The sequence below is a fragment of the Humulus lupulus genome, chromosome 6, assembly GCF_963169125.1.
Source record: "Humulus lupulus chromosome 6, drHumLupu1.1, whole genome shotgun sequence".
In the NCBI taxonomy this organism is placed as follows: Eukaryota; Viridiplantae; Streptophyta; class Magnoliopsida; order Rosales; family Cannabaceae; genus Humulus; species Humulus lupulus.
This window is the reverse complement of record NC_084798.1, coordinates 35,174,858-35,193,020: the sequence shown is the minus strand read 5'-3', so window position 1 is coordinate 35,193,020 and position 18,163 is coordinate 35,174,858. Positions and strand designations below refer to the sequence as shown.

The following is an 18,163-nucleotide window of genomic DNA, read 5'->3' as shown; positions in this document are numbered from 1 at the left end:
TAGAGCAATTAAACAACTTGAACTATGAAGCGAATGAATAAAGAAGAAAAGCAAGAGGGTTTTTACGTGGTTCAGCAGTTAACTCTGCCTAGTCCACGAGTCTATGTTATTTAGACTTAGAGAATTCTAGAAATTCTTCAGAGATGAATTACCCAGAGCTTCCTCTCAAGCCAAAAGAAATCGATCATTTACAAGTGGTCATTCCTCCTCTATTTATAGGGGAGGTTACAGAGTTCATTCCCACATATTTCGGGGAGATATTCTGTATATCAATTCAAATAATGACATTAAATGTAATATCTCCTATATACATGGAAACGTCCCATAAGAATCGGGAACGGATAACAGACTAAATGATATCCCTCAAATATTGGGATTATACAACAATAAATGTGTTTATACGTAACAGGCTATCCTAGGCGACTTATTGGGTCTTCGAGATCAGCAATCGGCCTTGTGGCTGTCAAGACTTATGGTACTGCTACGAGCTTGCCACCCTACTTCAGGACATACTCGGAGTAGATAGACACTATCGAAGCTATCACACTCGAGCTTGCACTTCCCAAGCTCAAACTGTTTAATCCGAAGACAATCGATAACTGATGTATCCTAACGTCGTGCTACTTCGAACTCAGAAAGTATCTCAAGGTTACACATCTTTGAGGTCGTTGTTTCACTTCAGATATTTTACAACTGGACCATACAATGTTTTCATACGTTTCGAACTCACACTTGACGAGCCCAGACTTCAAGGTCATACTGGTCTCGAAATCTGGGTGTAACAAGACTCTATCAATCCATTTTTTGTGTAGATTCTAAAATTTGGGGTGGTGTTATGTCAATCTCCCCCAACACTATTTGTTTCTCAATATTTACAGGGAACGTATACAAATTGCACTATTTGATGATACTATAGTTTTGCACAAAGACTCTCTCATTGTATACAAAAGCTATTATATATCAAATGCTCATGTCAAAAAGATGGACCCGAAATATCAAATTGTGGACAACAAATATGAATGGATACTTAATAGAAGCATAGTGATTGAAGAATTTGAAGAAGAAGAAGACAAGGATGTGATTTCTTTCCCACCTAACTATTCACTTATCCCTTTTAGTGCCATGCAAGAACACATGAATCCTTATGTTCGAGTTGGTGAGATTATATTTTAGTCAAAGCAAAACTTACATTTCATAACCAAAATATTGTTTAAATTTATTCTTTGTTTTATTATTCAAACATGATAGCAGCGGCAACATATATTCAACCACCAAGAACCATACAAATCAATTCTGGATCAACACGTAAATACAAAAAATCTATCTAATTAATGAGGACTAAGAATACAAATATTTTATTTATTAATCAAATAAATAGTTAGACATATATTATATTAATACATGGTTTATTTTCTCAATATTTATTTATAGGAAAGCAGAAGTTCTATTGACAGTATGGAACAACTATTTTGACGATGAGTGTGCTGCCATTAGATATGCGATTGTAACCAATCATAGGGAAGCATCTGAAAGTCGTTTCCACCCAAGTATGTCAAATATATTTATGTGAATGTACATTAAAAATTTAATTTCCACTAACTATTTTAAAAAAATACATGTTCTTATTTTTATTATGTGAAATAAACATTATAACATTTCATTTCAACTATCTATTATAAACATTACTACATGTTTTTATTTGGATAGAAATCTCATTGTCTACAAATCTACAAACTTCTCTTCTTGTTGAACCTAAATTACTTGAGGCTGATGCTTTAAAGTCTTTACATAAGTGGTAATATATTGATTTAGTTATTTTCTCTTTCACTTTTATTAGCTCTTATGAAATGTAAAAGATATTAACTAAATGTATATCATATACATACAGGTGTGTTGACAACCATCATATTTCCCAACTTCTTTAAAGTGAAAAAAATCTAACTTTTTCCATCACCAAACGACCACCAGATGAAGAAATAGAACAAATCAATGTCATACAAAATGCAGAGGAAAATGTAATTTTTATAAATATCATACCAAATGTACATGAAAATGTCATTTTTCCATTAACATATATTGGTAAATACATACCTACAAACATATTGATAATGAGTTATTATCTTTCCCAACTCATATTATTGGATTAAAGGCACCATCTCAACTGATAATCTTGACCAAAAATTTTGGTATATGGCGTGTGAAAAATGTAAGAAATCTACTGGTGCTGACTTTGATGCTTATTTCAAATGCAACTATTGCGTGAAAGAGAAAAATAAAAAAGAAAAAAAAAAGTGGAAGAAGAAGAAAAAGTAAAAGCAGTGACAAGATATTAAAAGCTCACTTAAGTTTTCTTGCAACAAATAAAACAAATAACTAAAATAGACACATTTTATAAATATATGTTATATTTTTTCGATTACAGATGTTGCATCCAAATCTAAATACACGACTCAAGTGGAGTATTATACCTGCCACAATGTTTGGAGAACTTGCAGAAACTTTTTTAAACTGTAGCACGAAAAAACTGATGAACGAAACCACTTAGGTATTCATAAATGTTGCTTGTCTATCAATTTATTCTATTATCTCCACTGTAAAAAATGAGTAAACATTTAAATTATGCTAACATTCGAATTCTACTTGATATAAGGATGGATTCTAGAATGTTAAAAATCTCTTCAATATTTCCACCACAAAGAAGTACATCATTCACATAAAGATTACCAAATATGAATTTTGTCAAGAAATTAAGCACAAGTACATTGTTGAACAACAACTTAATGACATTTAAGTAGTTATCTTAGCTTTACAAGGACTTCCATGCTTGTTGATGTCTCTCCCACTTTCAGATTAGTTGCTTGTTGAGAATTAGAAGATATTAGCTCCACTCCACGCACGGGTTCACTGTACCACTGGCACAGCAGAGTATTATCACAGCAGGGGATGTTGCACAAGTAATAGAATCTTTTCTGTTATTACTTTTTGTTAGTCATGTTGTACGAATTCGTTATGGTTGTACAACATCATTATCAGTGCATTGTATTTTGCATCATTCTCCTTCTTTTCTGTTATACAAATTAGTGTGCCCCAATGTAATTAAGCCATCTGTATTCATCAGATTGGTTACCAATTGTACAAGCAGAGTATTTAATGAAATCAATCCCTCCAGCTCCAATTGAGCTGAGAATTTTCATCAACAATCAAACAGTCCATTTCTTCTCTTGGTATCAGAGCCAGGTTACGGCCAACGCCAAACATGTCAACCCATTCTTCTCAAGCTCCACCAGCCACCGCAGCCCATGCAAATGACGCCCCTGACCAATCTCAGCAAACTCCTAACAATGGAGGAACCACCACGAATAACATCAGTGCTACAGCACCGACAGCCTTCTCTTCCAACTTCACCCAGCCATTTAATACCCTCAACCAGCCTTTTCCACTCAAACTTGACCGCAACAATTACACCCTATGGAAGACAATGGTATCTACCATTATTCGTGGGCATCGTCTGGATGGTTTCATCAATGGAACCCGTGCATGTCCCTCCGAATTCATACCCGCAGGAGCTGCTACAGGTGATGGCCAAATCGGTTTTGGTCTAAGAATCAACCCCCAATATGAACACTGGATAGTCAATGACCAGTTGTTAATGGGGTGGCTATACAGTTCAATGACAGAGACAATAGCCACGGAAGTGATGGGCTGTGGAACATCAGCCTCTCTGTGGAAAGCCCTAGAGCAACTCTATGGAGCACACTCAAAATCCAAAATGGATGAGACCCGCACCTTGATCCAGACAACCAGGAAGGGATCTACTCCTATGACCGAGTACCTGCGGCAAAAGAAAGCTTGGGCCGACTCTTTAGCTCTTGCAGGAGACCCTTACCCAGAATCCCAACTAATAGCCAATGTTCTTTCGGGTCTTGATGCTGATTACCTACCAATCATTTTGCAGATCGAAGCTAGAACGACTACAACATGGCAAGAGCTTCAAGACTTGATGCTCAGTTTTGACAGCAAGCTTGAAAGGCTTCACAATCTAAGCCTTAATACCAAATCGGGTCCATCACTCATAGCCAACTTTGCGAACAAGCCAGTGAATACAGGAAGAGGCCGAGGAAATACCTTCACTCAAAACAACTCCAGCAGTCGATTCAACAACCCAGGAAACAGTCGAGGAGGAATCACTAGAGGAAGAGGTCGGTCTAGGCCCAACAACTCCAAACCAACTTGCCAAGTCTGTGGCAAATATGGGCACTCTGCAGCCGTGTGCTACAACAGATATGATGATTCCTTCATGGGTTCAGATCCAAATGCGTCTCAGTTTCAACAAAAATCAAATCCATCTGCCTTTGTAGCTGCTCCTGAAGTTATTGACAGTGAGGTCTGGTTCGCAGACAGCGGGGCTAGCAATCATGTTACATCTGACAGCAACAATATGCTTCAGAAAACTGACTATGTTGGTAAGGATAAACTTGTTATTGGTGATGGTAAACAGCTCTCCATTTCACACATTGGTAAAGGTAATCTACCAGTAACTAATACCATGAGGAAGCTGTCACTTAATGATATACTATTAGTGCCTAATATCACTAAAAATCTGATCAGTGTTTCCAAGCTAACAGCTGATAATAATGTCTACTTGGAATTTCATCCAAATTGTTGTTTTGTGAAGGACAAGGACACAAAGAGGGTGCTGGTTCGAGGGATGCTTAGAGAAGGACTCTATCAACTTGGAGCAACAAAGGCCAACCCGATTACCCAAAATCAAAAGTCAAGTTTCTTTACTGGTTTTTCAGCTTTGACAAACAATGTGAATCGGCCTGAATCTGATTCCTCTTTTCTTTCCAAAAGTGATGTATGGCATAGGAGACTAGGTCACCCATCAACCAAAGTTCTTAAGCTTGTTTCAAAAGATGTACACCTTTCAATTAATGGAAAAGAACATTTCTGTGATGCCTGTCAGTTTGGTAAATCTCATGCCCTGCCTTTTAATTTATCAACCAGTAGAGCTACCAAAGTGCTTGATTTAATCCACACTGACCTATGGGGACCTGCTCCAATACTATCCAATACCAATTATAAGTTTGACATTCACTTCATGGATGATTTTAGTCGATTTACATGGCTTTATCCCCTTAAAAACAAATCGGATGCACTTGATGCATTCATTGAATACAAAGCATTTGTAGAAAATCAGTTTGAAACCAAGATTAAGTCTCTGAGGACAGATTGGGGGGGTGAATACTTAGCCTTTTCTAACTTAGTTAAGCAAAGTGGCATTCATTTTCAGCACTCATGTCCACACACCTTAGCCCAAAATGGGAGAGCTGAAAGAAAACACAGGCACATAGTAGAAATGGGACTCACTCTCTTGGCACAAGCAAGCATGCCTCTTAGATACTGGGTTGATGCATTCCAAACCTCTATCTATCTCATAAATAGGCTGCCCACACCTATTTTAAACAACAAATCACCTTTAGAGCTGCTGTACAACAAAAAACCAGATTACAAACTACTTAAGGTCTTTGGTTCAGCATGTTTTCCTTGCTTAAGGCCATATCAAACACATAAATTCCAATACCATTCACTCAAATGTGTAAATCTTGGTTATAGTGAGTCATTCAAGGGGTATAAGTGCTTAAGCTCTACTGGTCGGGTATACATTTCTAGACATGTAGTGTTCAATGAAACTGATTTTCCATTTAAAAATGGCTTCCTAAACACTTATGCTCCAGAAAAATCAGTAGTCATTCAAACATCAGCCTGGTCTCAACTTCCAAACATTCATTTTTCTGAACACAGAACTGAACCCGAACCAATGCCAGCACCAAATACTCAAGTCGACTCAGCATCCCCCGAACCATCATCTTCAACTGTTGATCCAAGTTCATCTGGTGCAAATCGGGTAAGCGACTACACTCCTTTTTCTACTGGTGCTGAATTCGCTGACCATGAAGATGTCATTTCCGATTTACAACTTAATGATGGACCTCAAGATCAGCCGAGTGTACAAGAAAATCTGGCTGATATGAGTGCAAACAGAACCAGTCAAATACCATCTCATCCTATGATAACAAGAGCCAAGGATGGCATCTTTAAACCAAAAGTCTATTTGAGCAAATGTCAATGGAACCCGAAAACTGAAGAACCAAGATGTGTGGCTGATGCTCTCTGTCATCAAGGGTGGAAAAATGCAATGGAAGAGGAGATTTCTGCTTTGAATAAGAACAACACGTGGTCATTAGTGCCAAGAACAGCCAACATGAACTTAGTAGGCAGCAAGTGGGTATTTCGAATAAAAAAGAATGCAGATGGATCATTTCAAAGGTACAAGGCACGATTTGTTGCAAAAGGGTTTCATCAAAGACCTGGCCTAGACTATGGAGAAACGTTCAGCCCAGTAATTAAAGCATCCACAGTAAGGATTATTCTCACTATTGCAGTCTCAAGAAACTGGGAAATTAGACAGTTAGATATAAATAATGCATTCCTAAATGGAATTCTAGAGGAAGATGTGTTTATGAATCAACCTGAAGGTTTTGAGAACCAGGCAAAGCCCAATCATGTTTGCAAGCTTCACAAATCATTGTATGGACTGAGACAGGCCCCACGGGCGTGGTTTGACAGGTTGAACAACACCTTGCTGCAGTGGAATTTCGCAAATTCTAAAGCTGATACATCATTGTTTTTCTACAGGAAGCACAATGTTATTCTTCTGGTGCTTATTTATGTAGATGATATAATTGTAACAGGAAATGACAAGCATCACCTTGATCAGTTTGTTAAGCAACTGAACAGATTATTCACTCTCAAAGACTTAGGAAATCTTCATTTCTTTCTCGGAATTGAAGCTGCCCGAGATGAGACAGGTATATACCTCACTCAAACTAAGTACATAGAGGATATATTAAAGAGATTTGAGATGACCAACACTAAGCCTTGTCCTACACCGATTGCAACTGGAAAGAACATGTCAATTTCAGATGGAATTGAACTTGAAAATCCCACTGTGTATAGAAGTCTTATAGGGGCCTTGCAATATCTTTGTCATACTAGACCCGATATTTGTTTTGCAGTAAACAAATTAAGCCAGTTTCTAAAGGCTCCTACAACTACGCATTGGAGTGCCGCCAAAAGGATTCTTAGGTACTTAAAGGGGACTCTAACTCATGGCTTACATATTAGCTCATGTGACAGGCTTACCCTCACTGGTTTTTCAGACGCGGACTGGGCGTGCAACACAGATGACAGAAAATCAGTGGGTGGCTACTGTGTCTACTTTGGAGATTCTTTGGTTTCTTGGTCGTCAAAGAAACAAGCAGTGGTATCTAGATCGAGCACGGAGTCAGAATACAGGGCTTTGGCGCAAGTGGCTGCTGAAATAACGTGGATTGAATCACTGCTCAAAGAAATCAGTTTTCCTCTGCTGGAAAGATCAATTACATGGTGCGACAACATTAGTGCCAGTGCTTTAGCATCGAATCCTGTCTATCATGCTCGTACAAAGCATATTGAAATAGACATACACTTTGTAAGAGACAAGGTCCTCAAGAAGGAATTGGAAATACGATACATCCCATCATTAAACCAAATCGCTGACTGTCTCACTAAGGCACTCTCACATTCTCGATTTCAAGAATTGGTATCCAAACTTGGTGTGACAGAATCACCCCTTCGTTTGAGGGGTGGTGTTGAGAATTAGAAGATATTAGCTCCACTCCACGCACGGGTTCACTGTACCACTGGCACAGCAGAGTATTATCACAGCAGGGGATGTTGCACAAGTAATAGAATCTTTTCTGTTATTACTTTTTGTTAGTCATGTTGTACGAATTCGTTATGGTTGTACAACATCATTATCAGTGCATTGTATTTTGCATCATTCTCCTTCTTTTCTGTTATACAAATTAGTGTGCCCCAATGTAATTAAGCCATCTGTATTCATCAGATTGGTTACCAATTGTACAAGCAGAGTATTTAATGAAATCAATCCCTCCAGCTCCAATTGAGCTGAGAATTTTCATCAACAATCAAACAGTGCATTTCTTCTCGACTTGCATTGTTAATGTACTTTTGGAATGTATATATTATAGCAACTAACAAGTTGTAAATAGTTCTTTTGTATTGAGGGAGAAATAGTTCTTTTAAGTTTTTTTTAATATCTGTCTTTTTTAGATCAACTGCTTCTCTTTATTATGTAGTTTGGAAATATATATATATATTTATAAATATATTATAGCGACTAATAATTTTGTATGGAGGGAGAAATACTTTCATATTTTTGTGTAACTCCCTCTTCTACCTTAATTGCTTCTCTTTGTTCTATAGTTGGAATGAATATAACAACAAACAAGTTGTTATAATTATTAGTGCAAACATCCCGCTACACAGTTAGTAATTTTGACTTTAATCATTATGATTTTTTTTTTTAAATACTTTCACAATTTTTTACTTCATAAAAAGTCAAAAATATTATTAAACAAGCACAAACCCTTCTCAAACATACCTATAATTTCTTATTGCTTTTTTATTTTACTTAATTATACCTATATATTCTTTTCTTTTTTTTTACAATAGGTCAAACCTCTTTTTCTAGTTCTAGCTTTCTTAAATTATATTCATGATTTTTATTCATAAAATATACATATACGATTATATAAATAACAGTGAGATTAGCTAAAGCTGGCCGCACATATGTACCTAGCTAAACAACCACTTACTCTCAAAATTAGAGAGTATCAGTTTCCACCAAAAATAGTCATTTTCTAATAATATTACTAACAAAAAAACAAAACTAACCATCATGCACCAAGAAAAATGAGTTGGTTCATTCAAAAGGGTGCAACGTTAACATTAATTCTTTTCATTTCTCTCCATGCATGCATAGTTATTGTTCCTTGTGATCATCATCATCAGTATTCTTTATTTTCTTTTTCCTACCTCATTTTCTCTCGAGCCAAACAGAGGAAAAAGTAAGAGAAAATGGAATTGTTTAATACAAGCGCGAGGAATATATTACCTATAAAAAGGTGCACTGCTTTCCCAGCGAATACTCACTCTGTTGGGCTATGGAATAAAAGTGATGCATGGCAACTTAATGTATCAACTCCATTTGGCAATGTCACATGGCCAGTTCAAAACTACACAATCCCAGTTTTAGAGATTGAGATGATTTCTATCTTTTGTATTACTCAAATTTCTCATTTTTTTCTTAAGATGATCGGCTTGCCCATGTTTGTTGCTGAACTTCTGGTAAGTTTAAAAACTTATATATATTTACATAATTTTAGATTATCTTTTCATCGAAATACATTTATAGTGATTTAAAATAAATAAAAGAATAAGAATGACATCGATTGTCCTTTTACATATAAAGTCTAGCTAGGTTCAATAGAGTTTAGACAAAAACCAATAAAATATAATATTGCATGTATTGGTTATAAAAATTAAAAATTGAATGAAAGATTGAACTTTGACTTTTAGATAAAAAAAAACTACATTTTTAGAACAAACAAACATCATGATCAATATACAAGAAAAGAAAATACCCTATTACTTGGTACCTTTTTAACAAAATAAATAAGAAACAATGGTGTATATAAATAATAAAAACCTATTGATAAAATATTTGAGTTCTTTTCTTTTGTACAATTTCTATTTTATTTTATTTTATATTTAAGAACTAAACAATCTTTATTTTTTTGGTACATATTACTAGGCTGGTATAGTCCTAGGCCAAGGGGTGGCAGCACAGTTTATAGAAAAGTATTACAACTCAGTATTTCGACTCAACAACCAAGACATACTCGGTACAATCTCACTCTTCGCATACACCATGTTTATCTTCTTAAGCGGAGTCAAGATGGACTTAAGCATAGTCTTCCGTACGGGCTCCAAGGCCTTCCACACCGGTTCTCTCGCCATGATCGCGCCGCTGCTTCTAGGCGCCGGTGCACAGTACTTGCTCAGTAAACACTTCGAGCTCGACAAGCAAGAGAATCTCCAGCTCATGTTTGTCCTAACGACACATTCCTTGACGTCGTTTCCAGTCATAGCATGTCTCCTTGAAGACCTGAAGATCTTCAACTCGGAGCTCGGTCGTCTAGGGTTGTCGTCCTCGATCATAAGTGACATACTTGGTGTGATTCTCACGGCTCTGGCCACCCTGGCCAAGGTGTGGGACAAGTCCGTAGGATTAGCTATTTTGGACTTCGTTTTGGTATCTTTGTTTACTGTTGTTGTCATCTACGTGGGCAGACCAGCCATGATGTGGATGGTCAGCCAAACCCCAGAGGGTAGGCCAGTGAAAAAAGTTTACCTTTCGATCATCATTTTGGCACTTCTGTTCTCTGCCATGCTATCGAATTGGTATCACATGACACTTGTTTTTGGGCCTATGATATTGGGCCTCGCTGTCCCAGATGGGCCCCCATTAGGGTCAGCTTTGGTGAAGACGTTCGATCCTTTGGTATCTGGGGTGTTCATGCCTATCTTTGTAACTGTGACCATGATCAAAGCTGACCCACATGACCTCAATCTCAACACCAAAGTGTCTAGAGCCAATGCGCTTCTTGTGCTTGTGATTATTGTGTCCAAGTTTGTCTTCTCGTTGATACCTCCAATGCTTAGTAGGATGCCTTTTAAGGATGGGTTGGCTATTGCCTTTATTATGTCCTATAAAGGGGTTGTGGAAATGGCCTCCTATGGTATTGCCAGAGATAGTAAGGTATGTTTATATATATATATATATATATATATATTGCTTTTATGTTTATTAATTAAGTGGATTGTTTTAACATTAACTGAAATATAGCTAATAGTACATGGAATATTGAAAAGATAAAAATTCAATAATTAGGTTATTAGTCACAACATAGCATGAAATCAACATCACTAAAATATATGCTCATTAATGACTATTTAGGATTTACACATGGCACTGACATGGCAATAACAAGTCAACAATCCGTTAATCACGTAGGATAAAACTTAACATAAGTCTCACTTTATAACATTGTGAATAATTCGGGAATAATTTTTAACAGTTTGAAAAAATCAAGGGGCACAATAATATATTGGTCATAGTTCAGGGGCAAAAATCCTAAATAACCTCATTAGATTACAAGACTTTCATGCTAATATGAAAAAATATATATTGTTAATTAGTTTGGTTTTGGTACTAAAAGGTGTTGATAAATAATGTATAGTTTCATTTTAATGATTTGATGATGAGACTGAGAAAAATGGCATATATAGGATCTTTTTATATATAGGAACGATTAATTATTAAATAAATTTGTTTTGGCCTAAAGTTTAGTTTTTGTCAAATGTAAACTAGTAGAGACTGTTTTTTTTCATCAAGATTATTATTGTTAATATTTGGAGATATTACTGATCATACAAATTATTTTTACTGAAATCTTTTAATTACAATTATGACTAAAACATATGGATTGTTTTAACATTAACTGAAATATAGCTAATAGTTGGAATATTTAAAAGAGAAAAATACAATAATTAGGTGACAACATAAGATTAAGAATTTCTTGTACCCGTTAGAATAAAAATGTATTGTAAATTTGGTACTGCGCACCACTAAAAGGTGATGATAATTTATGATAAAAGTGAAAAAAAAACACATATAATACATATATAGGATCTTTTAATTGGAGCAAATAATTATTAAATAAAAACATTTTGGCCTAAAATTGAATTTTTGTCAAAACTTACACAAATAAAGGTAACATTAGGCAACTTTTTCTTTTCTTTTAGAGTATTAATTATTGATCACATAATGAAATGTTGCTTTTGTTTTCTTGAACATATTAATTACAATAATATAGGTTATAGAACTGGAGGTGTACTGTTTTGTGATGGCAACAGTTTTGGTGACTGCAATCGTGGTGCCAGTATCCGTGCGTTACTTATACAATCCCATGAGGAAATACGCAGGCTATCAGAAGCGAAACATCATGCAATCCGCCACCAACGACGCCGAGCTCCGCATCGTCGCGTGCATCAACAGACCGGACAACACCCCAGCCATCATCAACCTCCTCGACGTCTCATGCCCCACAAAGGACAACCCAATCTCAGTCTACGTTCTCCATCTCATCGAGCTCGTCGGCCGAGCCACGCCCGTCTTCATCTCCCACCAACTTCAGAAGAAAACACTCTCCAACTACTCCTACTCCGAGAACGTAATCCTTTCCTTCACTCATTTCCAACGAGAGAACCACGGCGCGGCCAATGTCAACGTCTTCACAGCCATTTCCCCCACCGAATACATGCACGAAGATATTTGTACTCTCGCATTGGACAAGCTTGCTTCGTTGATAGTTGTCCCGTTTCATAGAAAGTGGTCTCTGGATGGGACAACTATTGAGTCGGAAAATCTCACTGTTCGGGCTATCAATTGCAGTGTCATGGAGAGGGCTCCTTGCTCCGTCGCCGTCCTCGTCGATCGTGGACACTCGGAGACTGTCGAGTCCATGGTGTCAAGACAAGTGACGTACCGCGTTGCCATGGTGTTCTTGGGCGGTAGCGACGATAGGGAGGCTGTTACGTTCGCCAAGCGCATGGCCATGGACTCGTGCATAACCTTGACAATCATACATTTTGTGAGCGTGAATGAGGACCGGGAACTCGAGCAGTGGGAGAAGGTTCTTGATAATGAAGTGCTTAAAGATATAATTCAGAGTTATGATCGAGATAGTGATGTTGATCATGGAAATGTAGGTTATGTTAAGGAAATGGTTAAGGACGGAACTGAAACGGCAATGACGTTGAGATCCATGGCCGATGATTTTGAGCTGTTTATTGTTGGAAGACGATACAATCAGCACTCTATACTAACTTCGGGTCTTGAAGAATGGAGTGAGTTTCCTGAACTTGGTGTTGTGGGAGACTTGCTTTCCTCCACGGATTTCATGAGCAATGCTTCTGTTCTGGTTGTACAACAGCAAAAACTTAGTAACTAGCCAGGTATAGATTAATGTTAATAAATTTGTGTTGTGTTTGTAAGATTCAAGGCCTTGGGGTGAAATGATCATATGTAAATTTTGATATACATCGACTACAAATAAGGTTAAACAGCGTTAAATTGAAATTAAAAGACTATATATATATATGTTAGACAAAAAATTTAAATTTCAAATATTAAAATTAATGACAATCACCATCTCACATATACCAATTTTATAGCATACCATCAAGATTATAAAAATAATCTCTTAATTACTATCATTTTTATTTAAAAAAAAACTTTTTTATTTCAATTATGATGATATTAATTATTTGTGTAATTTTGGAAATTTTTTGAGCAAATTGGAATTACAACTGTATTTAGTAAATTTGACTGACTGAGCTGCCTACATACTATTTTTATGAAGTATCAAACCACTTGTAGCTATAGATAGTTATTTTGAAAAATGAGTGAAAAAATTATATAAATGACCATTCATAGGGATTCTTAGTATTTTTATAAATTTTTAAAATTTTGGTAAATGATCATATCATGAAATTATTTTATGTTGTTGAAGTTAGAAAAAAATTCGAGTTCACATTTTATGGAATTTGGCTTATAAATCTGACTAATCACAAAACTGAGAACATACATATAATTTTTTTTTGTTTTGTTTAAAACTCCATACACTTATTTCACTTTTGCTTTAGTTGGTGGAACTTTGGGACTTGGTTTCAAATTTAATAGTTATGTACACAAGCTATAGATGATAAATTTTGAATTTTTTTTAACCATAGTGTCACGACGATATATATATATATATACATTCAAACTTAATATATATATATATATATAGTCACGATGAATGAGATTTTGTCTGGGCCTGGACACGTTTATGGCAGCTAGCATATATATGCACCAGGTTAAACACACATATATATATATGTACATTAACTTTTATATATATACATATGATAGATTTCGAATCCTTAGTAAATATACATACTCCTCTTTTATTTGTCGCATACGACTTATATATACCGAATCCATTTGTTTTTTTTGTTTTTGGTTAATCCTTCGCAAACATGATACTTTGGACTTTCCCCATCAAATAATCACTATGATTACAAATTTTAATTATTTGAGAGTTTTTTTTTTTTTCTTTTGTGACTTTTCAAGTGCTTCGCCATAAGATATTAAATTTGGTAACATTTTACTACTTCTTAATCAAAGTTAAGATTTTTTTTGATAATTTTGATAATATAATAGTATATTTTATTAAAAAAAATTCTCCTTTCCTCTTTGATTATGTATCACATATAGACTTATTTTGTCAAGTGAATTAAAGAGAAATATATAAAAAAAAAAAACTTATGACGATTTTGACAATGAAATTTCGTTTATAGTAATTACCAAATTAATTAAACCATGAATTAATTAAAACGCGGAATGGTAATTAATTGTTTACACAGAAAGCAGTTCTGTCGGAACAGAATCCGAACTTGTCACGACAGAACTGAACACAATAAATAGACAGTGCAAAAATTAAAGAACACAGCGAATTTTTACAAGATTCAGAAACCCTTTCGGATAACCTACTCCTTAGGGCCACGCCCAGAGAATAAACCAATTAGTAAATAAATAATGTGTACAAAAGCATCGACTTAAACAATATAAGACTCCATCTTAAACTATTGCCGCAATCTTGTTGTACTCTTCTCTACGAATCTGATTTGATGAAACGCTAATTCTCTTGAACTCTCTTCAAAGAATAGCGAGTGCACACTTCCTCCCGAAGTGAGACTTAGATAGAATCATCTCCCGAAAATCCTTATGAACACGTTCACAATAGACACTATCTGTTTATAATGGACTAGATAAATATCCACAAGTATACTCAGCACTCTCACAAAGATTAAGGTGAACAAACTTAATCTCTACAAATAAAGACACTCTTCAAAATATTGTTTACAAATATTGAAAAATGGAAGAGGTGAAAATTCCAAAGGTCTTGGCAAGGTATTTATAGGCAGGAAAATCGTCCAAGACCATCATTTTATGGTATCTTTGAAATCAATTTTCGAATTCCTTTGATTAAGGAAATCAGCCAGCCAGATGCATTCTGTGTCGACGGAAAAGGAAACTGATGAGTCAGCAACGTAGTCAGTCTCATCTGGCAGAACGAACATGGTCATTTCTTTTGACCATGTTCATTTTCGACACCTTCTTTATTTCCAGAATAGACATAATCCCATATAATCCCTGAAAATAATCTCAAGATATTTGCACAATATATTTTTACCAAAAATTGATTATTTGTGATAAATAAGGCAACAAATATATTCACACTTAAAGATATTTTCACATTACAAAATCAGCTGAAAATATTGATCATTAATCTGAAAATCAATATGGAGATATGCTACTGATTTTCCTTAATAACTTTAAAATATTTTGTCTAAAATAAAGTTAGCAAATAAATGACTTTACAGACAACAACAATCCATTTTCAAGATTTTTATTTTTCCATTTGATTATGTTTCACATATTGACTCATTTCGTCTAGTAAATCAAATAAACAATTAAAAATTGATGGCAATGATTTCAGCAACATAACAATAAGAAAATTATAGTCTATGTCTTTCTTCTTTGATTATATGTCACATATTGATTCATTTTGTCTAGTGAACCAAAAAGAATTGAAAAGATAGTATTAAAGAAAATTAGAGTGTAAGAGAGAAATGCAAATTTACTTAGACCTTAAAAAAGAACTTTGAAAATACACAATTTTTTATGATTGTTTTTTTTCTTTTGTTTTCTCTTGTTTGCCAAAAAATCAACCATTTTTCTTGTTCTTCTTCCCTGTCCTTTTATAAGCTGATTGTTTATATATTTGTTTTTTTCTAATTTTCAGCCACTTTAACATGAAAGTGAGGAGAAGTAGGGAAGTAGAAACTGGCGAGAAGATCTCCTCATTTTTCTCTTCTTTTGAATAACTCTTGATTTTTCTTTTGTAAATAATTTTTGTTTTTTGAACATTTTACCGATAAAAAAAATTAATTTTTATATATATATTTTTTCTTGTTCAACAATATATATGAATTTTTGTAGATAGGGATCATTTTTGCCCCTACTATAAGAATGTTTTCTATTTTTGGTACTTTGAGAAATTATAACTCATTTTTTACATGATAGAGTACATTATAGTTATAACATTCACTATACCAAGTTTTAGAAAATTATGAATAATTTACAGTACTGAAATCGGAGTTCAAACAGTTAGTTGCACACGTGCCTGATTTTTTTTATACGCGTGGAAAACATACCATTTTGAACTCTAATTTTGACATTGTAAATTATTCAAAATTTCCCAAAAATTGGTCGAATGTCTGCTAGAACTATCATGTATGTTATCATATAAAAAAATCGGGTTATAATTTCTCCAAGTACCGAAAATAGAAAATGCTCCTACGATAGTGGCAAAAATGATGCCCATACCTAAGAAGCTCTATTTATATATATTTATATGAAAAACACAGCTAATTTCCTTTTAGTTTGTAAGATTAGAGCATTGTTATTAGACACTACAAGGTATCCAACACCACATAAGGTGACGCCTTATATAAGTGGTTAGCGATTTCCTATATTACTTATTAAATCAAAATATGTAGAACCCTATAATAAATTGCACCAATAATGGTATATGACACCATCATGTGGTGTTGGGCACTACTGATATCCTTTAGCAATTCTCGTAGAATTAAAATAAACTCTACACAAATATAATGTGTGGGCATAAATTGGGACAATTTTCTACATAGTCTATCTTGATTTATATTTAGACTAAAGTAACCATGAAATATATACTTGTAAAAGATGAGATATTTACAGTTTGAAGTATCATTTAGGAAAAAAAATAGAATGCAAGCCATCAGTTATGTGGGTCTCATTATTATTTGGCATTTTAAGGTGCTCAACATCATTTGATGTGATAGTGTTTTTGATACAATTCAACATCAAGTCTCACATATTTTAATCTATTGTATCAATTAGTATTCAGAGCCTCGAATCTTTCTCGAGATGTACGATAGCCATAGATAGCGATTGTAGTTGCTTCAATGTCAAAGAACATGCAATGCAAGCGTTATGAGCGAATTGAAAGCTTTGTCAAAACAAAGTTGGCAATCCATTCTATCAGGAGAAACAACTACTTAAAGTGGAGTGTCCACCGACCACCGTCACCTCCATCCTATCACCCACCGATACACCAATACCATAACCCACCACTACCACCATGATACCGTAACAAATATGACATTATAATAGAAATGATATAAAGTAAAACACATACAAGATAAACTAACAAATTGGACTATAAAAAAATAAAGACACCTCGAACTATTCTCATTACATCATGCTTTCATGAATCTAGGGCACCAGCAATGTGGCAAAAGCAAAGGAGATGAAGTGATAATAAAAAAATAACAAGGCAAAGGTATATGTAATAAAAGAGAAAAGGGATGACTACTTCAATGATCTTGAGATAATTTTAGTGGCTTCGTAAATCAATGCTTTGAGTGATGATTGGGGAGTTAGGGAGCAAGGATGAGATCAGAGAGAGATAGATTGGGTAAAGAGAATAAGAGTTGCTAATTCAAGTATATCGGTTATGAAGTAATTCAGGACTACCTAAGCCTCTATTTATAAGGTCTTCCTTTATCCCCACTGCTCCTTCTCTAGTTTTTAAACTATTTTGCTTGACTAATCCAGGGAAGTTGTATCGAGAATATCTTAGAAAGGGTAATACTTTATAAAATGAAGATGGCGGATGACCAGATAATATCTTTTTTCTTTTAAATATTTCGAAGGCCATCTCTAAAGAATTGATGGAGTTATTCTTGACATGGCAATTAAGTGTGGTACATTTAAAATTGTTTCATTCATGGGGGACCATGCCTAAGGCTAAGTGTTAGGTCCCGACTAGTGACCCTCGACCAGTGGGCGCACATCCTATGCACGGACTCGTACGGACGAATAGGCCGAGTAAATGTCACGACCAGTGACGCGGCCCATGAAGGGTCCATGTGGCTTGGGCGGTTTGGGGATTACTTAGCATGGATGTACTCCTCCTTCTTAAGTAACTTAGCATAGTGGGTTTACTCCCTAAATGGGCCGGCCATTTAGTTTATGGGCTTG

General features: G+C 35.1%; 1 protein-coding gene across 1 annotated transcript; it reads left to right on the top strand.

Moving 5' to 3' along the window:
- The first annotated feature begins 8,985 nt into the window (after window positions 1-8,985).
- Window positions 8,986-12,983, top strand: LOC133784966 (cation/H(+) antiporter 4-like). Its single transcript, XM_062224230.1, has 3 exons — window positions 8,986-9,199; window positions 9,723-10,729; window positions 11,847-12,983. Exons 1-3 carry the CDS (start codon window positions 8,986-8,988, stop codon window positions 12,981-12,983), a joined length of 2,358 nt encoding a protein of 785 aa, XP_062080214.1.
- The last annotated feature ends 5,180 nt before the right edge of the window (window positions 12,984-18,163 follow it).